This window comes from Cataglyphis hispanica, chromosome 19 (assembly GCF_021464435.1).
Source record: "Cataglyphis hispanica isolate Lineage 1 chromosome 19, ULB_Chis1_1.0, whole genome shotgun sequence".
NCBI lineage: Eukaryota > Metazoa > Arthropoda > Insecta > Hymenoptera > Formicidae > Cataglyphis > Cataglyphis hispanica.
In genome coordinates this window covers 1,189,346-1,216,140 of record NC_065972.1, presented here as the reverse complement: position 1 = coordinate 1,216,140, position 26,795 = coordinate 1,189,346, and the positions used below count along the sequence as shown (strand labels likewise).

The following is a 26,795-nucleotide window of genomic DNA, read 5'->3' as shown; positions in this document are numbered from 1 at the left end:
AATCTTTACCTAATCCTCTACTCCGTCCTTGGCGTATTTGAAAATAAATCTTTCAAAATATACTTTAAGGATAAATTTTAAAAAGTCCCAATCTTATTTAAATCTTAGCTTAATATAAAAATAAGCAGAATTTTTTATATTAAAAATAAAATTTAAGGTAACTAATTTACTTTGAAATAAATCCTATTTTTTTTGTTAAATTATCTTAATTATTTTATCTAATAAAAAATTGTTTGCTTTACACACGTTCCAGGATAAAATAAAAATCTTATTGAAATTAAACTCTTCTAAAAAAAAAAAAAAAAAGAAAAATTGCACTGCAAGAAGAACCGCTGCAAAGTAGATGGCAAAGCGGGTGTATTTATTACTCATTAATTACTTGAGCGCAAAATGAGATTAACGAGTAACCTTTGGTGGAACGAGTTTTACAACCGGAAGTTGCTCGGCAGACTAAAGTTTTCGCGCGGCTACGTCCGTCAGATGTAAAACGTTTATTAACGAAGAGTGGGTGTATCAATTATGGCCTTTGGCAGCTTGCAAAAATAGATAATTGAAAAAAATGCGAGTGCGTTCGCGTTTTGAGACTCGAGGATACGCCGAGATTAATTATTAAACGAAGTTTAAAGGTCGCGTAAGAGAGAGAAGAGGAGGAGAAAGGGAAAAGAGGAGATAAAATCCAGCTGGATAACATCAATCTCGAAATAACAGCTTTCTATTTGCTATAATATTTCGCTACTTCTCTCTCTCTCTCTCTCTCTCTCTCTCTCTCTCTCTCTCTTCGTGTATATCGTCGCTCAGAATGCAAGAGCAACGGAAAATTTAATATCGAATAGCCCCGAATTGCCTCGAATGCAATCTAGCGAAGATTAAAGGAAAATTGCCACGCCCTTTTACAAAGTTTACTTAACAAACTACGCATGCAAATTGCTTGTCTATCGATATCGTGCATGCCAGCGAACCGACGTATCGATGTCACCTTGATATTACGTCATACTAAGAAGCCAGCAGATGTGATGACAGTTTCGATAGATCTGATCAATAATATTTTAATTTTCGCATACGTATAAAATTATAACGTATAATTCAATATATATATATATATACGCAATAAAGTCTAATACTTGCGTATATATATAATAAATGAGAAGCAATTTTCAAAATGTATATCCGTGAAATAATTGAGTTTAAAAAGATATATATAATTATTCTTAGATTTTAATTATTCTTGTTATCGTTAGCTGTACAACGGTAGTGTCTCGGTATGAAAATCTGTTTAATGCGGACAACATTCCGCGGATGAGGCTCCTCAACGCGCGAATAAAACATCGCGCAAGAACGAATGTCAAGATAATTGAAATTTATGTCCCGGCGAGCCAAGACGCCGCTAATTGAGTCCGGGTTTAATTAGTCGCGCTTCGCGCCGCCAGCACAAAGCTCACCTCTGCCATTTTGCTGCTTTGCAGGATACTTTCCATTACCATCGGTCTATTGCCTCGTCTGGATCTGCCTCGACGTTCTGTTCTGTACCGCGAGCATAATGCACTTGTGTACTATAAGCGTGGACCGTTACCTAAGTCTACGTTACCCGATGAAGTTTGGACGCAACAAGACCAAGAAGCGGGTCACCCTGAAGATCACTTTCGTGTGGATCCTCAGCATCGCGATCAGTCTGCCCTTGAGCCTTATGTACTCCAAGGTAAGCGCCGTCTTTATATACATATGAGGTAGAAGATAGTCTATGACTAATAATTGGCTTTATCTACTCGCTTAATATATTTATATTTCTAAAAATATAATTTAAAAAAGATTACATGTATATATATTTTTATTTTATTTTTTTTTAATATTCTTTTTTTTAATATTTTTTAAATATTTTTTAATATTTTTAATATTTATATTCTCAGATATTTTAATATATTAAACAAGTATTAGTTAATTAATTATTAAGCGAGTAAAAGAAGACAGTTATTGGTCGGACTATATTACTACTTCTTTCATTTTTCGTTGTAAAATGTTTTTAAAAATTTCTAGATGTCCTTTTAATAATAAATTTTCTGATCAATTTAAAGTCAATTTTTTCTTAACAAAAAAAATCAAGAAGAGTCATCGGTTTTCGCAAGTTTCTAATTTTTTTCCATCACATATCTTTGTGATTGAACAGAAAAATTTCAATTAAATTTCAATAAAAATAATCTACACCTGAAATTAATTGAAGAATGTAATTTTGTTAACCTGTTAATTCTACAAAGTATAGTTTGCAAAAAGTCTTTTTTCTTCAATTACTTTTAACTATCGATGCCTCAATATTTTCGCTAAGAAAATTGACCAGACAATCTATTATTAAAAGAACAAAATGTGATTTTCAGACATTCTCTGTGTATGTACATATTAATAATAAAAAATGAATCATCTGTTTTCTTTCTTTGTGGCGTACATAAATCTTCCGCTCGCCCTTAAAAAAATAAACATCTCTAATTTCCAATGACCTCAAAATGTAACCGCTTGATAATTTTTTGCTATGTCTCGGCCGGAGCAAGAATCTTTCTCAATTTTCCGTAACGATCGAAAGATCGCGCGGAATTTTACGACCGCAAAATCTCTCTCTCTGTCAGGTGGCGGCGGACACAAGATCTCGACGACTGAAAGTTTATCGCCGTTTGCACGGGAAATGTCGCCCATCGATCATTCGATGCGGGATAAGAACGGGATGGATTTAGGGAACTGCATCTCGCGCGACGTTTTTCATTTTTCCTTTCGTAGGAATAATAACATACTTTTCCAATCGCGCGAGATTATGACGATTCATGAAATGAAATTCATTCAAGAATGAACGAACGTTAGGCATTTATAAAACAGCTGTCCGTTATTTTCCCGTATTTCCGTTCTTTTCATAAATTTTTCGACCGACCAACCGCGCTTATTTCGTCCGAAAAAAAACTTCGTGTAACTGTTGAAATTTCGCTACCAAATGCGCGACATGTATTTCGAGAAACTTCATGCTTCCTCTATTTTTATACACTTCATGTTTTATCCAAAGCAATTATTTTGCGCTCAATTTACTCTTATTCTGGTATAAAGGAAACTTTTTCAGTCTTCGCTCTTTATTTTACATATATACATATATATTCTCTTTTATGTACATTTTAAAAGGTGTGACAGCCACGTAAAGGTACGACGCGCTGGAACTAACTAATTACACGACAATGAAGTAATTATATTCGTCGCCCTTAATTTCCGCGAAACGAAAACGTGACGTGGCGGATTCGGTGGAAAATACCAGCGTTATGGCGTTCCCCCGGGAACGTGACGTGGTGCACGTCTAACAGGTTATTTTCTTACCCCGAGCATGTTCATCGTCGTAGAAGCTGCCTCGGCTTGCAAACTGCTCTTGCAAATGTGCAAACTACTTTCGTTTCTCACGAGCGTGCTATGAGAAAGAGCGAGAGAGAGAGAGAGAGAGAGAGAGGGGGAGAGAAACGAGTCGAGCACCGCCGCAGAACGCCGCATCGACGAGTTTGTCGGACGAGTTTCAGCAACTTTACAGCACCATTTACCAGCGCGTTGCCTTACTTGGGTATTGATCCAAATTTCACGACCGCCATATACTCATTCAAAATTCCATCCAACATCCGAAGTGAAATTTGTCGCCCGACGCGACAAAAATTGTATTCCGTCTTGTTATACACCTTTCGTGTATTCCGCATCTCACACTTGCGTCGTGACATCATTTACTTTAAGCACTTTAATCTGAGTTTCACACCTACGTGTGAAGAAGCAATAGATAAAAAGGAATACCTGTGTGAATTTCTCAAACCTGTAGAGCCTGAGTACTCTTTCATTTCTGTGCTGGATATTTTCAACAACACGCGAATTTTTTTTAATTGAATATCAAAATTTTGCATAAATTTTTCAGAAAGTTACATAATCTTTTTTTTTTTTTTTCATTGAAAGTTTTAACGTGGGCGTTATATCGCAAGTTCTTATAAGTCTGCTAATTTTCAATTTGGATGATTCACTCTTTGAATGAAAAAATGCTCTTAAAAAAATATTTTTATGTTTTAAATCAAAATTTAAATACCCGTGAAATTGACAGAACCTTTTAGTTGCAGAATGTAAAATTTTTTAATTTTTCAATAGTTCGAATTTTTAGATTAAAAAAGATAAATTTTATCCTTTTATAATCTGGAATATTTGACTTAAATTTAAATTAAAAATTATCAAAATTAATGCGATTAATAAAAATCTTCATTCTTCAAATTAATCTTGACATTCCAAATGTTTAAATTTTCAAAATTCTAAAATATCTAAAGGTCTTCCTGAAATTTTTTCGTCTTTGATTATAGTGTCTAAAAATGAGTTAAATTCTCGATTCTTTTGTCTACATCTTGAGTTTCAACATAAAAAAATTAAACAAAAAAATTATTTTTTATTTATAAAAATTTATTTCTCTCGATCTCGATTTTTTAAAATCTTAAGTTTTCAGATGCTTTTATTTTCAAGATTTAAAAATTTTCAAGGATATAAGAATTCTCAAACTTCTATTTTAACCGCTCGGAATAGATAACGATTCTTCATCCTTCAAATCCTCAGCGTCTAAAATCTTTAAGTTCTCAGAGAAAACTGACATACAAAAGTGTTTAAATCCCAGAACTTTTTCCTCGCCGATTTCGTGTGGCGCGTGGCATATCCCTAAGAATCCTCGGTTCCTCCCCCCATTTCTTATGACTTAAATCCCAACGTGGAAAATTAAAGAGCACGGTTGACGTCTTCGCTAAGCTTCCCTCGAGACGTCACGTCATGAGTGTTATCGACGTAACGTCGAGCGGAATTTGCACGTGCGGCGGATGTACACGTGCGTGGACCATAATCTTGCAATGAGAGAACGTCCATCTCTCCCTTCCAACCCCCCCATTCCCCTTCCTTCATCCCTTTACCCTACTTGTAGTCACCGACGGACGTTATGACCTACGCTCGATCATCACGATCGTCAACAGCGGAAGCGGAATACGAGCTGACCATTATAGACGATGGAGACTGAAAACGGAAGCGTATTTCAAGGAAGATTCATGTCTATACGGGGTGACCCGTAAGCCCCGCGTCAAAGTTTAATGATGAGCGCGATGAATTATGGAGTGTGTTGTCTGACGGAAACTCTACACTGACTTTCGAGATAAAGCGCTCAAATGGACGTGTAAGAATGGCTGGGATTGTCTCCGCGAGTGTAAAGTATTAATAAATGATTTGTAGGAAGCATCAAGTTTTGTGCACAGAAGTGCTGACAATCAATTTATTTAAAAAAATGGATATATTGAAATTGTAAAAGAGCAAGTTTCCTGAAACAAATATTTTTAACAAAAATTAATATAAAAGTAAAAAATATTTTTAATAAAAAATTTTTAATTAAAACAAAGTTGCTCTCAAAAATAGATATATAAAATATTGTTCCATAAAAATTTCTACTAAACATTCCATTAATAATTAGATTCACGAGTTTCATTAATTTTTTTCGATTTTTTATAAACCATAATTAGAATAAAAGAAGAATAGTAATACATACTCTTTTCGATGAAATAATTTCATTAGAATATACAATGCAATATCAATTAAAAAAAAAATTACGGTAAATATTAAAAAAATACATACGTTAATACTAATCAAAATTTCAATAGAAATATATATTGTAAAATCATAAAAAGATATTACAATTATTTCTATTTTATTTATAATTATAAATTCTAATTTATTAATTTGTAAAAAATAACAAAATTCATGAAAAAGTCGAGCATCAATTTATTTACAATTGTTGCACATAGTATAAAAATTTTTACATTCTAAAATCTCTCGTTTTTTTATTTAATTTCTTCTAATGAAAATTAACCTATCGTAAAACGATAGATTAAAAAGAAAATATTTCTATTTATATATATCCTTTAGTATAAAGAACTAAATTCGCGAACAATCGATTAATTTGTTACGAATTATTAATCTGTAACGATTAATTAATTCTTCTTTATTTGTCGCTTAGAAATCTAATTAAAGGTTGCAAGGTGAACAATACTGATAACACGAGTAGATCTGACGCAACGGTTTTATTAAAGCTCGCAGAGTATTTCGCTGATCAAATAGACACGCACAAGGGAGAGAGAAAAAGAGACAGAAAACTGCGACAATATTAAAAAAAGCAGGCGCGATATTAACAAAAAGTGACGACAAGCGTGTCGCGATTTTATCGCGATGACGAATGACGGGTATTGAAATGACAGAAAGGGGCAATGCGTGTTTCCGGCCCTTAATCCTCGGTATACTCGAAAGGCTCGGGTGGATCGGCTTCCTTTTCCTCCTCCGGCTTCGGTCCGAAAGCTAAAACAAACCGAAAGTGTTCAGGTACACGCTCTTTCGGCAAAACTCTCGATGCTGGAGTAGTAAGAACAGATAAAACTGCTCTTGTCCTGTAATAATCTTATTTATAAAGTAATTAAAATATTTTTAATTTTTTTTTTTTTTTTTGGTCTTCCTATTTTCTCTTCAAACAATATTAAGAATAAAATTATAATATATCATATAAATTAGAGATAAAATATTGCGTGTAAAAAATATAAGCTCTTGAAAAGATATAAAGCCTATAACTATAATAAATCTTCCCCTCCTCTCCTTCTCTATAAATTAATAATAAAAATATAATTAAAATATTTCAGAATCTTCCTACTTTAATGTTCCTTTAAAATTTTTATTTTAATTTTTTTTTTTTTTATTTTTCTTATCTATAAATATTTTTCCTTTCTATTATAAATTAATAACATTTTCTTTTCCCCTTCAAAATCAACTTGTAAAAAAAAATAGTTTTAATCGTTGATTGATAAATTTCGAATCTATTACTTACCGGCGACAGGCTTGACAAGCTCCTCCTCGGTGTCGGTTTGTATATGTTTGACCATGACGATGCCGCCAATCTGAATATCTTTGACGGGAACGTAAGGGCTGCCCTCGAGCAACTGGATGACCTTCAGTTGCTGACGCAGAACCCGCGCGGGATTTTGCAGGATTTCCGCCATATCAAAGTTCGGCTCGGACTCCTTCTTCTCCTTCTCATCGTCCTTACTTCCTTTCTTCTCGGCCTTTTCCTTGGGCTCCTTAGCTTCCTTCTCGTCCTTCTTCTTGTCATCCTTCTCCTTCAAGGATGACGACGCGGCTTCTTTCACCTCGTGAAGCTCCTTCGTCTCCAAAGGCGGATCCTGCAATATGTTTTAAGGTTTTCCCCCGTCGCTTGTCAGCAATCTATTATCCCGTCTTTTTCGTGTATTTGCCATGCAAATCATCGCGTTTACTACCCAGTTCCAAAATAGGAAGAAATGGATTATCGATATTTCGGAAGAAAATTGGTTCTTTGGCAGGAAGGACTTCATTCTTGTTTATAGGAGTAGAATCTTCTAACTTGAGACTCGATATATATATATTTAATATATATTTAAAAGATATATATATTTAATATATATTTATATATTTAAAAGATGAAAATGTGTGCTCAATATATGATCACAGATTGGATTATATAATGCAAACAGATGAGCAAAAAATATATATATATATATATATATATATATATATATATATATATAATAAAAACATAGCTACGTAAAGATTTAAAATTCGCTTGTAAATCTCTACATAAAAATTTCACAAACACAAAATAGGAAACGTTAAAAATTGTATAATCAAACATTGCAAAATTCGAGAATATATATTTTAACATTCATGGTTCTAAAAGTTTGCGAATCATAAAATTAATGGATAAAAACTTGCAAGAAAAAATGCAAGAATACAAATTATCAGAAGAAATGTAAACATTAAAACGCAAAAAACTTGATACTTGAATTAAACTAAAAGTTTAAAATATTTAAAAATTCCCTGGAATTCAAGGAGTCGAGGATTCAAAAATTTATTATATACTGAAAACAAATTCTAAAATTCGTAGAATCTAAAAACAAATCTAAAACTTGCAAAATTTAAAAGTCCCGAATAGAAAAAATCCATAGAAAAAATCCTAAGAAATTCGTGGAACTTAACATTTCAAAAATTCGATCGATTCACTACTATTTGTATAATCAAAATCAGGTTATTGGAACACTCACCTCAAAATTTTCCGATGAGTATATTCAAAAAGAAAAAAAGCACGATAAAGGAAAAATAGCAAGAATAAAAATAATATTTGTTCCCTCTTATAATTTTTATAAGAATTATTTTTAATATTAATTTATAATATCGATCAAATATATTAATGATTATCGAGATATAAATAAAAAATTCTTTCCAAAAGAAACTAGTGACTTGAACGCGACGAAAAAAAAAAAAAAACTTCATACCAAAAACACCTCAAAAACTTTCACGATTATTCTCGCTTTTTTTCCTCGAATTAAAAATCCAACTGAAACTTCAACAACATTTTCATTAACTCACCACCTCCATCTTCTCGTGCGAATCCCTGGCCTTCCTCTCGGACTCGCGTCTCCTGGCGCGAGCCGCAATGCTGAGGACGGCGGTGGTAACCTTCTCTCGTTCTTCCCTCTTCTTCTCCTCAAGGGGTGCGGGATAAGCGTACATGCTCGGCCTGGCATCCGACCTGATCTTCAGCTTGGGCATCTTCAACTGAGCATTGAGGGCGATCAAGCATGTGGGTGTAAATGCCAGGGCCAAGCAATGTGCCAATGGAAACCAATACCAATACTGGGTGAACACTAAAGCACCAACTACCGCCAGCATATTCGTGTGTCCTGTCCGCGATTGTAGGGACACGGTCACGTTACGGCCGCCTAAAGAAAAGGCAAAAATTTGCTCGTATCCGCAGCTGCACTCTTGCAGCTGATTTTCTTTTTATGAACCACAGATCGGAATATTAACTTATGACAAACATAATAATTGTATGTTTTAAATATTTCGTAAATTTGTAGTGTTTCAAGATATCAAATTAAATAATTGTGTTTAGAAAAATTAAAAATTGTATATAAAAAAAATTTTTTAAACGTAAAAATTCAAAAATTCGGGGATTCAAAAATATATGAAAATTTAAGTTTTAGGAATTAGAATTGCTTCGCAAAAATTGAAAGGTACAAAAAAATCAAATTTAAAAAAAAAACAAGCTATTTTTTTATATAAATAAATTTATTTATTCTAGATTTAATTAAAGAATTAAACTAATTTATTGATTCTAAAAAATCCTTACAATTATAAGGATTTTTTAAATACTCTACATGTATAAAATTTTAAAACTACGAAAGAATCAAAGAATCGAAAGTTCCATGAAGCTAAAATGTTTTTTGTTTTTTTTTTCGCGGACTCAGAATTTTTAATTTCACGATTTATCAAAAATCCATAACTAAGTTTTTGAAAAATCACGGATCATCACGTGCGAGGAATTCTAGAAGGACGAGGACTCACCGGCATCGATGATTCCTTGCGCCAAGATAGCCCCGAATTTAGCCATCACGTCCTCGTGTTTGTCCACGATGACCTTAGCATATAAAGCTCTGAAATCCTTAACGCGAGGGCAGGTCGACTCTGTTTGCTGGATCAGGATCATGGCGGAGGCGATCAACGCGCCCTGCCTGACAAAGTTCACGGGATCGTTGGTCATCGGGTCTAGCAAAGCGATAGCTTCCTTTAGACCGGTACCTGCGCAAGCGATCCCCAATGCCATCGCTGCACCGTACCTCACATGCGGATTGTAGCTTTCTGCTAAGAGCGACACTACACTAGGACACTGTTCCGGAGTCCTGAAACATGCGAGAAAATCGAGTTCCTAATTTTTGCATTCTCATCTTCTTCGATTGTGACATACCTTTACGTCACATTTAGTGCATCATTATTGGAGTAATTTATGTTTTATTCATATTATTGATGTACATTAGAATTTAAATCAATACTAAATACTCTGAATAATTTTTCTTTGCATATTTTTTTATATAAGAACAATCAATCTCTTGTATTCTTATTAATTATCCTTTCTTTTCTGTTTTAATCCAAATAGATTTAAAACTTGTAAAAATATCGTTAATAAATTTAAAAATAGAACAAATACACTAAAAAGAGGAAAACAAAGATTCAAAAGTCTATTATTTTCTTGCCACTAAATTTTAAACTTAATTACAAATTTTATAACTAATATTAAATTCTTAGAAATAACTTTATTTTTTAATTATTCATAGAAAAATCATTCTGTCTTTTCAAGAAAAACTTTATTAATCATAAATCTCTCTCTCTCTCTCTCTCTCTCTATTAATATTTTATAAATATAATATGCTATATGTTTATAACGGTTTCGAAGTTAATTAATATAATAATTTATTATTATAATTAATTTAATAATATCGAAGAGGGAAAGTACACGTTTAACAAATTCATATGCGAGTTAATATATAAACGTTATCAGATATATTCTCGTCCTGTTTCAGGAAGACGATTCGGTGTTGGTTGACGGTGCCTGTCAAATTCCCGATCCCCTCTATAAATTAATCGGCAGCATAATCTGCTTCTACATCCCACTGGGCGTGATGCTGCTAACATATGCACTGACAGTGAGATTGTTAGCGAAGCAACAGCAGAACATCGGTGGAAAAGGAGCAGGTTGGTCATCGGGATGGTTAGGTGCACCTCAGGGTGCATCTCAGGGAGCACCTCCCACGGCAGGTTCGTGTATTGTCATGTACACTAGCCTGTTCCTCTATCCCCAAATTTTCAAAATCGATCCATTCTACATCGCTTTCATATGTTTAATCTTTTCTATATATTCGAGCCCGCATTTGGTTCTATTTTTCATTTAAAAAATAGATTTATAGTTTAGTCATTTTTTACTTTTCAATTTAATTCGTTTTTCTTAAATTATTAAAAAATCGAAATTTAATTGAAAATTCGTACGATTCGTGATATTAACATTAAATATCCTAGCATTCATAAAGCATCATTCATTGTTCTAAATTTTAGAGATTAAAATTTAAAAAGTTCGCGCTAATTTAAAGGGCTTTCAATCCCCAAATTCTTTTACATGCTGGAAAATTTTTGGATGCTTCATAATTTTTCAACAAAAAAAAAAAAGACGCAACTTTTTGGGATTTTAATTAAATATAATAAATGATTAAAAAATATTGTTCTCATCTACACTCTTATCATTTCATGAACCACTTTTATCCGCTTTTCTCTCACCCATTTGGTCGCGATAAAAAATTAAAAAATTGTTACGCCTCTAGAAATGTTGTTTGTACCATTTATCCAATTTTTCGCCCACATTTTTCTCTCACACGCATGCACACATAAAATTATATATAATATAACAAAGCAAAAATTTAAATACAAAGCTAGGAAATAAAACAAATAATTGATAAAAAAATGTACACCAATATATCCTTCTCGCTGTCAATTTTCTATTTTATTTCTCGTTCATTGTGAGCAATTCTTCCGCGCAATAATATTTCCCGATTTTCCCCGGGGACACGCGAGAGTTTATGCGAAAATGGGCGGCGCAGAGAGAATTATATACGATTTAGCCTCTTTTTTTGCATCCAATAAAAATTATTTACTCCGATTTATCGGAAGCCCGCAGCTTCAAAGGGAAGTGTGCGCGTGCCGGGCTTCGCTCTCTCATAAACGTTTCCCGGGAATGTCGGCGCAAATTCGTCTTCCTTAACAAAGCGCTCTCGAGGGAGAAAGCGTTCCTTCGTTCTCTCCATCCCACTTCCAAGCGAGTTTCGCCGGAAGCCATCGCATCTACTGTCGCTTTGATTTTACTCCGGCAAATCTGCGATTACCGCGCAACAAACGGAATTTGCATACCAACTTCACGCCAGAATGCGCCGCGCCATTTTATCGCACGGCGCATCGCACAATTATTGCACTTTAAAGAGCGTTCTCGATTAGGTGTTTCTCTAGTGCGAATTTCAGAATGGGAAAGTCGCGAGGGGGTATCTTACAATTATCGTAGAAAATAAAAAACGCCGTGAATAAAAATAGATTGCTCGTTTGAAATCTTTTCCTTAAAAGCTCTCTTCACAAACTCTTGGAGCGATTCGAGAATTTCTGCCGGAATAAAGCGAATACTTGCTAGTTATAAATTATTTCTCTCATCTATTTGCACGAATCTCCGTCGTGTGCAACTAGCCATTATCGTATAAATAATTCGGCGCGCAACATCGAGGATGCGGGGTCGGTCGCATGATTAATGGCTTCGAAGCCAGTTGATTTTTTTTTTTTTTCCCCTCTTCCTTTTTCCGCCATAGATCGATCGAAGTAGGCGGGCCTCTGTCTAGAGGCACTCGCCGACAAGAAATTTCGCCGGCACGTCAGCGGAAGCTCACCGACGTCCACGACGAAGATATGCAAATTCCGGGCATTATGCAAAGAGCTCGGATGCGACACACAGTATGCTGAGAAAGTCGCGTCCGATATGAAAATTAATCGATAGCTCGACGGTGGGAGCGGTGATTTTTACGGGGCACTTAATATTCCGCAGGATTGGAAGATTTCGGAACATGAGAGGAGATCCCTTGAGCGTCTCGTTACAAACCGGGGCTTAACATCGACAGATACTTAAGAATTCCAAATAATTTGAAATAAGGAAAAAAAAAATTTCAAAAAATTATATTATTCCTGAATTATATAAAATGATAAAATGAGAAATAAATCGTTTGCGCAATGATTCATAAATATTTTTAAAGGGGCTCTCAGGGGCTCGAACTCAATATTTGCCTCTAAGATTATTAATTGCTTGATTTGGAAAACGCGCGATACGAGAAACTCGTTTGAGCTTTTTAAAAAGATTTAAAATTACAAAGAAAAACTGCCTCCCATCTTCGATAAAAAATAATTAAAACATTTTTCCTCGATATTATCTCCAATCATTGAAATCAATAAAATTCCACGCATTCTCCAATAAAAAAAAAATCACCCCAGAATCCCTTCTTCCCTCTTTGAAAGAAAGAAGAAAAATTCTAATAATCATACATAAGATCGCTGAGATGCCCTCCGACAATTTACAGGACTCGATCGACGAGGCACCTGGAAGAGGTACCTCCTGAATAAGAGCTCGGGCGGCAGTGGAGGAACGCCGCAACACACTTCCGGTACGTCGACCGACACCGAGCTGACCACCCTCGACACCCACGAGCTCTGGCTGCCGGAAAGCGAACCGCCACCCTCGGCCATGTCCGCCCTTCACGCCTTCGGCGCGGAGATGCTCAAGCTATCGAGGGGTCTCGAGGGTATGGCCGGAAGCCCCGGTAGTCAAACCCCATCGAAATTGACGCCGCAGCATCAGCAGCAGCAGCAGCAACAGTTACTGCCGCTGCAGCAACACGGTCCGTCTCCGCGCAGATGCAGCTTCCGCAACGGGTATGCCGAGTCAGATATGTGTTTGCGAATCACGAATCCTTTTGTAATCCTTCCGTTTCGTATCCTGTCGTTGAATGTTTTGTCGTTTGTCATAATGTGTCATTTATAGGTTTACATGTAACACAAGAGAAGAAAAGTCTTCCATATACATATAATTCGAACAAATTAAGAATAATTAGAGTACTAATTGAAAACTGTATAAATTAAAAATATAAAAATATAAATTAAAAAAAAAGAAATATAAAAAGCGAATTATATAATAATAAAAAATAAAAATCTAACGTTCCAGTATATTCTATATTTCTCTATAATTTTCATTTTTAATTCACCCGTGAGAAAAAAAAATATTTCATAAAATATCTTTTTCTTTAAAAAGATACTTTTTTAGAGAATTTACTAAAAAAAAAAAAAAAAGATTTTTTATTTTCTCCATTTCTTTGAATCCAATCATTATTTTCTTTCTGATACACTTTCTGTAACACTACTATATATTGTTTTATGCAAGGCATATCTAGATCACGATCTATCCCGGTGCAATTTTGCAAAGAGGGAATTTCTAAGCTTGTCTGGATTTTCGCGGCGGATGCTTTCGCAATTATTAACGACATATCCATCGCGTCGTAACCCGCTGGCTTTCAAAACACGCTATTGTGCCTGACGGCAGCGCGTTTCCGTGCAGCAATACGACGGCACAAATTTACGTCATTTTGTCACTCCGGTTCGCACAACACGCTAACTATCACAAGACGCGGTTAGCCCCGCGTCAAGTCGACTCACCCCGGCGGTCGAGAAGTTTCCCCCATGAATTTATGTCACTATATACTCGAGATTCACGCTCGACGAAAATTTTAGCGAAAAATTGTGTGCCATTATATTCGATATTCTCGTTCGTAATCTGAATTTACGATATTAAGTCAATGTTGGTTTCTCAATATTTCAATCTAAGTCTCGCGATATCTTTGTTGAATGCTGAAAAAATATCCTGAAAAAATATCTTCTCAAAGTTTCTTTCTTAAAAGCGTAACTCGTTGCTTCGTGGATTTGGCCTCTCAATATCTCTATTAATAACATACCAAGAGAGATAGTATTTTCAGAAAGATTTTCAGGAGCACGCGAAACGGCTTTCAGAGAATCTTCAAACTCAATATTTGCCACTCGTATTTCGAGCTTAAATTTATTAAGTTTTATTTTATTAAAATATATTTCTCTCAATATTATATTATATCAAAAAATATCTCGAATAAAAGAAAAACTTTATTCCACATTATTAATTCATAATTTAAATATGCAAAAAGTAATTCACATCTATTTTGATCCCTTAATATTTTTCGCCTAAGAATTTTTTAAAAATAAAATCAATTTTATAAAAGTTATATATCAACTAAATGAAATCAATTTGATATTCATCCAAGGCATCTGAAATATATTCCTTCGAATATTCTTATACACAGGATCATCGTCCATACTTGTCGAAGGAATCGAAAGTAAGTGCGAAGGGGAAGAGGAAAGAGAGAAATTATATTTGACGTCGTTTAGAGCTTCCACGTCTGAGTCGATCGACGGGAGTACGCAAGCTGAAAGTGAAACGAGAGCGTCAGAGTACGGCGAGAATATTAAAGAACTCCATCGTTCTGCGGTCGTAAAATATGTTTCAATCATAAAATACACCGATCCGCGATCTTGCATCTTTGATTTTTCACGTTCCTCTCTAATTCCGCACATTCTTTAAGAGACCGGTTTAAAAAATCCGGATCTTCCAAAAGATCAGAAACGATCGGAGAACATACTCTTGAGAAAATAAAATCCGAGAGTAACAATCTCAAGATACATCTTGGAATCCTAGAAATATTTTCGGGAAAGATCCTAGAATCTCTCTAGAGAGTGATAAAATGCGAGGATTTTAAGAAATGCAGTTCTAGGCGGAGAAAATCCTCGGAAGAAACGCGATTCGGGAAACGTAAGATGCAGGAAGAGAAACGTAGCCGGCTGGAAAAATTTCGCGACAAGCGGAAACACGTATCGCATGTGATCGGATACTATCGAGGGAGGCGAAAGTCTTTCAAAGAGATTGGCACGATCATTAAATTGCAATCTTTGAGAAGGTTTCCATCGTTACTCCCGGCCGTTAATGGACGTATTAGTAACGATATCTGGAAAAAGAACGAAATCTCTTTGGCCTTAATGATAAATTCAAGCCTTATCCGGGAAAGACTAAGGTAAATCCTGGATTGCGAAAATCTTCAATAGCGAAATCTTTTCCGCAAAAGCTAAGAAATTTAATTTTAAATCTAATCAAATAATTTCTATGTACACAGAATTTAATTTCACAATGACTTTTTTTTTTTGTATAAACCCTGTGATGTTTGTAATCTATTAAAAAAACCGACGAAACTAAAATTGTTTTTTTACTGCGAGTAAAAATTATGCACAATTTTTTTCGTATCTCGCAATCTTTTTTTAACTCTCAGTGACAATCGAATCTCTCAAAAATTTTCCTTTGTCCCCGCGGAACTCACTAGCAAAAACACAAAAAGCGGATACGTCAGTAAGGTCACCGCGACGAGACGACGACGACGAGAAAACCCATTTATACACGGTGGCCTTAGAGTGGATTGCACTTAGCTGCCGACATTCAAAGTGCAAAACCAGGACCAACCCCTCTCAGTAGAGGAGAACGAAAAGGGCGAGCGAAAGGGGAGGGTGAAGGGGTGAGTTTCGCTCGCTCAGTCGTGGTTGTGTACTTAAGTAAACTACTCTTGCCATCCACTCTCTCCCACATAAACCTCTAATAAAGGAATGCACTTAGAATCGTGCGCTTCTGAACGCATCAAACGAAGATTACCTCTCTTTATTGCGCACAAAGAACTTCGCCTTTTGCGGCGTCAAGTCGCTTCCTGTCGATTTCTCGAATCAAATAAACGAGAAGTGTCCAAAGACTTCTCAGAATGTTTCTCTCTTTTCCTCCCTCTGTTTATATCTTTCTCCTACAATTATGTACAATTATAGATTAGATTATATTCAATTTATAAGTCTCTCCTTCTACAAACTTTATTCAAATAGACTGAAATTAAAATCTTGGTTACATTTTTACTCTCCTTTTTCTAGTTTCTTCTAATTCTAATTCTTTATTTTTCTAATTTTTATTGATATCTTTGTAATAACACTTGAAATTTTCTGTCAAAAAATTAACCCGACATCAATTAAAAAAAAAAAAGATAAATAACGATTCCAGAAAATAAAAAATAAATTTTAATCTGAATACATATCAATTGAAATAAATTAATATAATTATGAGGATTTATTGTGAAACAAAAAAAATATGAAGCTTTAACAAACATGTTTCTTCCCAATAAAGATTCCTTATGAGCCAGTATTTACAATATATACCGTGACAGCAAAAAAAAAAAAAAATCAAATCAAATTCTCTGTTCGCGATGCACTTGCCGAGATGCATCTGTTTCCTCTTCGCAACCAGACGAGATCTCCCCCTTCCTTCTCGACTTCCCACAGTTTATCTCAGCCAATATTTTTCTCAATTTACCGTCAAGACCGCAACCGTAATCCACTCCGAGAACAATGAAGGCCGTTTCTCTTCCTTCCGAAGAGAGCATCCTCAATTATCCCCGAAAACCCCGTCGACGTGTCTCCGAAGCGCTGATAAAATTGTCAAGCTTCAGCAACCGATAACGATGAGAAAAATCAAAAGAGCAGGGGAATAAAACTACTCAATTATTTCAATTTTCAAAGATTTTGTAAATCTCTCAGAAATCGTAACTTTCAATTTAACTTAAATTTATCTGACATTTTATATCATTGTACTAAATTTTCACTTAAAGCTGCATCTTTATTACATTATACTTCAATCTCTTTTCATTGTTATCCTAATCTCCTTTTAAAATCTTCACATTTTTATCTCATCTACTTTGATTTTTTTTTTATGTTACAATTGTAATTTTTCTTTTAAAATTCGCATTTTACATTATTCCCTTATCACTTTCAATTTGTATTATCTTTTCAACGTGAGATCTATTTTATTGCCTGACATTCGTTCGTATCGTAATTTGAGTCACGGGTTTATTTGCGAATTGAGTGTCCGACGCGGGAAAATAGCGGATATGTGGCCGGGATAAGACCGATAACAGGTCGATAACGGGTGATGCAACGAATCTCGCGGCCGTCAAAAGTGTCGCGAATGCAGGACACACATCTCGCAACTTGTCTGTAATTTTGCAGCGACGGCAGCGATTTTTTTGATTTTTTTCACGAGCCTCGCAACTAACTCATCCAATCTCGCGATCAATTATTCACCCCGCTGAAAAATGGGACGCAATCGTTTTTTTTTCATCCTTTTTTTTTTCTTTTTTTTTTCCGTTCTCCATCCCTTTTTCCTTCGTCTTTCTCTATCTCTTTCTCTTCAATAGCACGCGTCGGTCGTATCGAATGATAAAGGGACCTGCGTTCGTATCGAACAATACAAGCATGGATCCAAGTATGTTTTGTGACGGCGATATTATTTGTAGATTCCCTTTGAAGTCGGTTCACGAGAGAGAAATATCCAAATATTTTCTGTCCTCGATGGACTTTAAACGACAAGTACGAGCAATAAGAGGATTATCCCACGCCAAGTAATAAAGGGCTCGTAGAATTAATCTCTCGTTGAAACGTTCGGGTTGTTTCAATTTACCGTATGTAGAGGGATTATTCTCGACTCGATTGCGATTGATAAGGAAAGCTTTTTGTCCCGCGTGAAGCTTTTTAGATATTCTCTTTTTCTATTTCATTTGATTCATAACAGAGAAATTATTCAAAACGGGAGAAAAAGAAAGAGAGAGAGCATGACGGAATTCGAGCATTAATCTTTCAATTCGTACTTTGTTTATCGTACTGCGTATATAAATTATTTCGAAGTCGCGATTACAACTGATATCGGAAATTTTGTCATTTTGCGTAAAACTTTCCAAATATTTTTCTCTATGATTCGTCGATCTCGTAGCAAAAATAAAAAGACTATCAAGCATAAAAAAATAATAATTTGCAAATAAATAACTTTTCGAAAAAAATTCAACTTACTTAAACTTTCGAATTTTTACAATTAATTTTGATAAATTTATGTAACGAGTATAAAATATGCATTTTTTGTACATTTTACACAATATTGTGTGTGTATTTATTGTACTATTATATATTAATTATGGTGTATTAAAATAATTATGTTTTAAGATAACCGTATCTATTATTGTAAGCTTATCCTGTTTATTATTCCCTGCAATTGATGTTATTCTATTTATTATTCAACAAATAAATTATTATTTGACGTTGTAAATAATAATTAAAAATATTATGATATAATTATTATAACTAATTTAACATTTAACATTATTAATAATCTTGATACTAATATTTTAATAACACTTTTATACAATAAAATTATATTAAAACTATAATGTTAATAATGCTCTATATCATTCTATATTAATATATTAAAAAAAAAAAATTATTATTATCTGTTTGCAGGAGCGTGGAAAGCACAGAGAGTAGCATATCTTGCTCGAGGACGAGCCTGTCAGCGCAAGAGGATTTCGCGAGTCCTTGGAAACATCGGAGACGAGCATCGACCTACAACGAGGCCCACCTGCAGAGGACGATCCAAACCCTGGGCTCGCCAAAGGCGCCCAGAAAGAGGTCCTTCAGCTTTCACGAGGAATCGTCCTGTCGCAAAAACGAGGACGACTCGATGATGCGCAGGAAGTGTCACGACAAAACATCCGACGAACCTATAACGCTACCGCCACCCTGTACGTGCCCCTATTTCGGGGAATCGTCCAAGAGACCGCCTCCCTCGGGCGAGATCGTCATCGTCTCCAGCGATACGATGAAGCCTATCGGGAACAAGGGCATGGAGATGGGTCTGATCAGCGACACTACAGTCAAGTCTGTCAACAACAAAGGTCTGGAAATGGGTTTACTGAGCGATACTGTGAGGCCTATCGGCAGTAAGAATGCGGAGATGGGTCTGCTAGGTAGAAACAACAGCGCCAGATCTACGGAGGGTGTCAAAAATTACGAGCAACTGACCCTCGCGAATTCTGTGGTCACGTTGCGAGGCGGAAGGCGAGGCTCTAGCCTGGGTACGTGCCGATAAGCGATGGCGATGACGTAAACAACAACGCGAGCTTTCGATTAGCTACTCGATAATTGCCTCCGGGAAACTCCACTCCTAGTCATCGCGTGCCGCTAACGTTCCGCTAAAAATTGCGGAAATGAGAGAGAAAGAAAGAAAGAAAGAAAGAGAGAGAGAGAGAAAGAGAGATGGTAGAACTAGAGCGAGCTCGAGAGAACAGTTAGGTTGAGAAGGAGAGGGTGCAAACGGGAAGGTTGCCCGGACTTTGCCGATCTCTCGTTTCGATCACCCTCTTTTTACGACCTGGAGAAAATGGAGAGATCCGTTCGAGGAGAACGTGATTTATGATCATTCGGAAAGCTTCCGATCGTTGCTTTTTGACGATCGTCCAGGATTTTCGCACAAGTGATCGCAGAAGATTTAAGGCTCTAAAAATTGATGAAATCGCGGATCTTAAAGATTTTTAACGGAGATAAAAGAAAATCCTAAAGATTTTTCGTTCAAAAATTATTGAATTCTTTAAACTTTCGTATCTAATATTAAAAAATTAAGATTTCAAAATTTCTTCTTCAATTGTTGAATTAACAAAATTCAATGCTCATTTAATTTCATATAATTTAATTTCTGATTAATTTAAAATTGTATAAATTTGTTTTTTTATTAAATATTTAAAGAACTTATGAAAATCTCTCATTCTCTCTCTCTTTTAAACTAAAATTTGAAATTAATTAAAAGTTTGACAAAACGGCCCAAAAACACAATAACTTTTCGCACGAGCGAAATTTTCCTAGCGATTCTTTCTTTTCCCACAGATTTTTCATTTCCTTGAATCGAGCCTTTCGAATTTTTGCAGGCAATACTAAGACTCTACTGTCCACCACCACGAGGGCAACGCCGCTGCGACGTGCGGCGACGATGAGGGCGCATAATGGCGCGACGGGGACGACGAGCATCAGCCTGAAGCAGAATAATCCGTCGTCGCCGAATCTGCTCAGGTACACGGGCGGCCAGGTGCGTAGCCATCACTCGCGCAACAGCAGCGTCGTGTCGCGCAACAGCTCTCGCCACGGCAGGATCATCCGACTGGAGCAGAAGGCGACCAAGGTGCTGGGCGTGGTGTTCTTCACATTCGTGATCCTGTGGGCGCCGTTCTTCGTGCTGAACCTGGTACCGGCCGTATGTCCCGATTGCGAGCGCCGAATCGACCGCAAGATCTTCGACCTGGTCACCTGGCTCGGTTACGCCAGCTCTATGGTCAATCCAATCTTCTACACCATCTTTAACAAGGTCTTCCGTCAGGCCTTTAAAAAGGTGCTGCTGTGCAGGTATCGCAATCAGGCTTGGCGACCGGCCAGGTAGGCTCTGGGCCCCGGGAGACCGGGGATCACCGTCAGCAGGGTATAAAGGAACCGGAAATCGATGAGATCGATCCGTGAATCGTCCGTGATTCGACAGCCGGTGAAAGTAAAACTGAACTCGAATGGTGCTATTCTACTCGCGCGATTGGCTCGTTCTGGAACAAGCGTGTCCGAATAGGTCGAACCATCGGACACATTGTCGACGATATTGTTGAGGAAAGATCTCTATCGCGAATCTTCCTATTAGCGACTCCTGTTAACGTTTTGTATTCGATGTTTTTTTCGAGACGAGCTAAGAATATTTTTTTAAATCTTCCTAGCGGCTCCTATTCCATATCTGATATCGATTACATATCAATATGCAATAATATAATAATGCCTATTTTAATAATTATATATTTAAAAATAATTCCTAAAGCATATCTTATATTACGACAAAATATTGTTAATATTTTTTATTAAGTTTATATTTCTAGTATAAATTAGAATGTTCAAAAATATTTCTATGTATATATTTTGCATGCGAATAATTTTATATTTAATAACAGCTTCTATTTTAATAATTTGAAATTTTTAATATTAAGTTGTGTCTTTTTCCCTTGTATTCAATAACGATTTTTCAATAATATCTAATTTTGATAAAACCTTCTCTTTTTGCTTGAATTCTTTTCAGTAATCCATTTCACTAGAAATTTTCTTTATAAACGTACTATAATATTTTTCGAACATTTTATGTACCTTTAGAGCGATCTAAATATCTCATAGCCTAATCGCGCGAGAACTCGAAACGCGAACAAACAATCTGACTAGTAGCCTAATAAGGAAACTGTAACCTAGTACCTCCAAGCGCGCCTCGTGTAACCGCAAAATCACTCGATAAACTATCGCCGATTAATTAAATTCTCGATTGAGTTTCCCTAATTAAATCCCGCACGGAATATCGAGGAGTTTGTATATAAAAAACGAAACAGCGTGCATGTAATTATAATTATTATTAAAGGCGTAGAATGTATACGTGTATGTATGTGTGTGTGTGTGTGTGTGTGTGCGTGTGCGTCTATATTTGGTTGTACGCGTAAATATACATATGCAAGCTGTTATGACAAATGAAAGAAATGGTGCTCATGTGCAAATAATGTGTCAAGAAATATTTCCGATGAAATTATCAAGAAATAACGAAAAAAAAGTTTGCGAATTTGACGATAAATGATGGTAAAGCACTCGTTAATCAAGTTATAATATTTATCGGTGTATACGAAGATGAAAAATATCCCGAGAAGGAGAAAGACTCCTAATCCCTTTGTTGTTCCTGGCATGTAAAAACTCGCCGCGCAATAATTAAAGAGACAAGCTTCTTCTTACTATCCTTCAATTATTTCAACAGAAACGTGACTATAGTGTCTTTTTAGCATACCTCCTATTTTATTGAACGACGAAAGATTAAAATTTCAAAAGTTTTATTTCTCGATCGAATATATATTTTAGAATACAATTTTATTATATTATATTATTTTGTTTCGTATAGAATTTTTTATCTGCAATTGCAGATTCTGATTTCAATTATGACATACATAGGAACGCGATTGCACGGTATTTCACCGCAAGCCGGATGCAATCCTAAGTAAAGCTTCGCGATTGAATGTCGTGAGATGCAATCGTACGATGCGATATCCGCGTTCTCGCGGCCGATCTTAATAACTTCTGTCATTGGGAAAAATAAAAACGCGATCTCACTGTCAAATTCGCGCAAGCGCGAGACACGCGGTTAGCCGGCCGTTCGTATCGAACCGACGTAGGTGATGAACCAGTGAATACAGATACTGATGACGGATACACCAACACCACGATGGCGACGAAGGCCCCCCTCATCGGACCCCCCCTAACCGACCGCCCAATCAGAAAATCAATTGTGTTCGTCGCCGTCGCGTTAATCGTCCGATCGACCGACCGTTCACTGTCGTCGCGCTAATTATTTAGTTTTCCATCGTTGTTCGCGACCCGTCCCGATGTTGACCCCGATGTGGAACCCGTTTAAAGCTGTGCGCCAATGAGACGACTGAATTTCATCAGGTCAATTGTCCCTGGAAAAGAGTTAACCGACAGGCGACCCAATGCCATGATTTTAATGATATTTTTTTAAAATTAAATTGACGATTTAATAATATTGTCGAATAATTCCATTCCACAAAGAATTTTTAACATAAATATGAGGGTATTTCGAGCGCGTACAAATATTTAAATATAAATATCTTTTGAAATTTATTTTCTCTTTATTTATTTTTTAATTTGAATTAATAATTTTATATTAAAATATTTTTAATACGAGTGACAATCTCGTAAAGATAAAGAATTACTTTTTGTCAGATAAATTAAATCTCTCTGCAGACTTTAAACGTCTCTTAATCATTATTTATGTTAAATTAGAATGTTGAGTTTGTTAATGCAATGTGAAATATTGTTATCTCTGGGAGAGAGCCCAGCCGAAATCGATCGAGATTAATTGACCTCGCCAAGTCGCGATATCTGGAGTTCGGAAACTCAACGAGACCGCCCCTTCCACTATCTGATGTTGTCTGCAGCCGGAACGACATTAATTATGCTCACTCATTAACGCGCAGCACAAGTTACGCCCTTCGGTAAGACTCGCGATTGCATCTGCCTGATGCATTCGTCCTAAAGATGGAACTCCAGAAACTTAATTCATCAAGATCGTTAGGATCAAAAATTCAAATTAAAGTGACACACAAACTTGAAACAAAATCCGATAAATATAAGGATATAAGAAAAAATAAAAATCTGCCTTAATTCAATATAAGACAGTGCAAAATAAAAATAAAAATTAAATAAATAATCTCCGAATTCAAGATCGAAAAAATATGATACTTAGCACCTGTCTTTAACCTCTCGATATTATTCCTTCATACGTTATACTTTGTTCCGCCGTCATTTCTCCAACGAGTACTTACTTGAAGCGAGATCTACTACGAAATTGGCAATCTGCACAATTAGTCTGCGTCTCTCGACGAAGGGAAAGACTAATCGTCGCAAGCCCCTGTGGGCTGAATTCCCCATTAACCCTTAAACGGCACTCGAAGCTCCCACTTACTTCCGGTAAGAATCGATAATGAAGAAATAGTGGATCGACAGCGAGAAATTAAGTTAATTGTTATAAGATTACATAATAAAGTGCTCTCTACGTTGAGAAATAAAGTAATATATCATCAAAAATTCAAGAAAAAATGTAATTAGTAATATAAAGAAAAATCGATCGAAATTATCTTGCAGATCGATATCAAAGACCGAAGAAGAAGAGATATCACGCCTCAATAAAAGTCTAACTCACACGGTCTATTTTGGTCGAATAACAGAGAAACGCGTCAAGTGTTTCGCAAACAGCGTAGAAGACAAGTCGAGCACGTGGAAGCCGCGATAGCACAAAGAACAAGAGGAGAACGAACGTGTTCGATTTGACGTTAATTAAATTCTCGATAGACACTAGTGCTCCCACAAGAGTCGGAGCAATCTCTCAAAAAGAATATCCTAAGCCGATCTTCATCTTGAAATTTCGAGAGAGAGAGAGAGAGAGAGAGAGAGAGAGAGAGAGAGGAAGAGGGAGATATGCAAATATGACATTTTGCGTTTTGTGGTTGCACGCATCTCGGTGTATCCCGATGCACCTGGCCTGCGAAACATTTCACAGACCGCGACGCATCAGACATATGTATACGTGACATATACAGAGTTCGATATATAGCGCAATCATAATTTCTAGACTAACGGCTAATTTGATTAAATGAATTTTAATTATATTAAATAAACGAAGGATTGTTAAAAGTGTCGCGTTCTCCTTACCGTAAAAATCGACAGCTAAGCGGATAAATTGGATTCGCCGGCCTTTTTAACACGGTCAAAGAGGTCTCGGGAAATTTAAATTAAATCTTTCCTCTCAAAGTAACTCCGAAATGGAGTCGATGTAGAATTAAATATTAAAAGCCTTGAGACATAAAGTGATCCTTTTTCTCTTCAAAATCGAACATTACGCCGTTAGTAGTTATACAGTAGAAGGTGCAAACTGATGCTTGCAGCTGCAGCTGCAGCAGAGAAACTGTAATAATTTAACATCGCGGACAGTGACATAACTGCCTCCGTACTCGTTAATCTATCGTAAGAAAATGACGCAAACTTAGGGGGCTGGAATAAAAGGAGGGGGAGAAGGAGGGAAGAACGGAAAATGTTTTTCCGACGCTCGCGCACGATAAACTCATTTTAATTAACGAGCGGATCCGCGTTAAAATACGACGTATTAAAGCGCATTATTTATGGTAGACGAGATGCAACGGCGGCGAAATAAATGTAACAAACTCCGGCGCCCGAAAGTCTCCCCAGGGAAAGTTACTAAATCCTACTTTGCAGATTTCTCAGCCGCCATTCTCAAAATGCAGTAAGGACCGAACTTTAGTGGACATTAAACTGCCGAGAACGAGGACGCGAGGCCCTCTTTTAAATATGAATTGAAATAAAAACTTTCCTCGAGTAGAATTTCGAAATCTCTCGAAATTCTTACCTCGGAGAAATATGAATATTCCTCTCTCCGCTTGTATTTACAAAATTGGAATGTATATTTGTAAATTTTAAAATAATTTATTTTAAAATGAAATTAATTGCTGTAATAATTTACTGATAATAATAACATAATAATATATTAGTAATTTATTTAAGACCGAAAATAATAGAAAGTCTTGCGTGGGAATTATTATTCAATTATCGCGCTTAATTAAAGCCTTAATTATTTCTAGGCTCATTTATTTCGCGATATAAACATAATTTTGATAAAATTTTAAAATATTATTGATAAAATGTTAATGAGAAACGCGACGACGCTCATTACTGCACTCGATGTGTCCTCCCGATAATATTTTCTCGATTACATTTGCTAGCCTAATTTTCAAAAACGTCTAATTATGGACGCGCGCAGACTTTCACGTAACATCGCCGCGCCGAAAGCCATTAATTTTTCGCAAGATACCGCGCGATTTTCTCACGCAATTTTTATCAACCGCTCCGTGGCATTACATAAAACTCGCTCGCGTGCATTCCATAAAAAGGTCATTACTGCTACATTTGCATCGACATGAATAAACTTCGCGACATAACAGGATAAGAAATACCGATTATTCGAGCAACATTAGCATCGATTCTCTTTTCTTCCAACAGACTTGTACACTCTACTTTATTATTTATTAATTATCAATTTCGATCAAACATTAATTTCTGTTGAATTTGTGCAATCTAATAATCTATGTAACTCTCGATATAAAAGATTATAATGATTGCAATAATGATAAAAATTGTCAGAACTCGTACTTTGAGAAAGGATTCGAAAAAGAACTCGAAATTTTATATAAATAAACTATGTAAATAATGTTTTTTAAGACGATAAATAAGTTAGAGCTGGCTAATATAAAATATATATAAACGCGAGAAATTAGACGATACAATGCGGTAATAACGCGAGAGTGATCATCGATTCGTAATTAGACGCGAAATTAATATCCCGTTAATTAGCCGATTATTACCTGCAAATTAATCCGCGGCAAAGAAGGGAAGAAGTTCACGCAAACTAATTCCGATCGAGAAATATTAAAATTGGACGCTGGGTCTTCGGTGACTCTAAGCGAGGATTATCTGGGATTGCAACTCTTACCCCCTCCGCGAATTCGCTAATCCCCTACGTAGGATTTAAATGTCACACGAAGATATTAATTCGCGCAACGATTACCCTTATTTCGTCTCTTTCTTTTATGTTCCTAGATAATGTTTCTTCCCTTTCTCCTTCTCTGAAAGAGTTCTACAAGTAATCAACAAACTTAATTCCTAAGAATAATCATCCCTTCTTTTTTCTCTTTTGATTAATTAATCTTTTTCTCTATAATTTCTTTTTT

At 35.8% G+C, this 26,795-nt stretch overlaps 2 protein-coding genes across 4 annotated transcripts in view; one reads left to right on the top strand and one right to left on the bottom strand.

Moving 5' to 3' along the window:
- LOC126856515 (uncharacterized) overlaps positions 1-21,157 on the top strand; it is a 42,430-nt gene extending 21,273 nt beyond the window's left edge. For all 3 annotated transcript variants that reach the window (XM_050605072.1, XM_050605071.1, XM_050605070.1), the window contains exons 3-7: positions 1,464-1,696; positions 10,446-10,680; positions 13,023-13,374; positions 18,889-19,502; positions 20,349-21,157. In XM_050605072.1, coding sequence (XP_050461029.1) covers positions 1,464-1,696; positions 10,446-10,680; positions 13,023-13,374; positions 18,889-19,502; positions 20,349-20,854 — 1,940 coding nt within the window. In that variant the 3' untranslated portion in view covers positions 20,855-21,157. The remainder of the gene's footprint in view (positions 1-1,463; positions 1,697-10,445; positions 10,681-13,022; positions 13,375-18,888; positions 19,503-20,348) is intronic.
- LOC126856511 (26S proteasome non-ATPase regulatory subunit 1) overlaps positions 6,077-26,795 on the bottom strand; it is a 37,648-nt gene continuing 16,929 nt past the window's right edge. Inside the window, exons 11-14 of the mRNA XM_050605064.1 lie at positions 9,433-9,767; positions 8,455-8,807; positions 6,881-7,232; positions 6,077-6,360 (exon numbers count right to left, since the gene is read on the bottom strand). Of these exons, the coding sequence (XP_050461021.1) occupies positions 6,290-6,360; positions 6,881-7,232; positions 8,455-8,807; positions 9,433-9,767 (1,111 nt within the window). The 3' untranslated portion in view covers positions 6,077-6,289. The remainder of the gene's footprint in view (positions 6,361-6,880; positions 7,233-8,454; positions 8,808-9,432; positions 9,768-26,795) is intronic.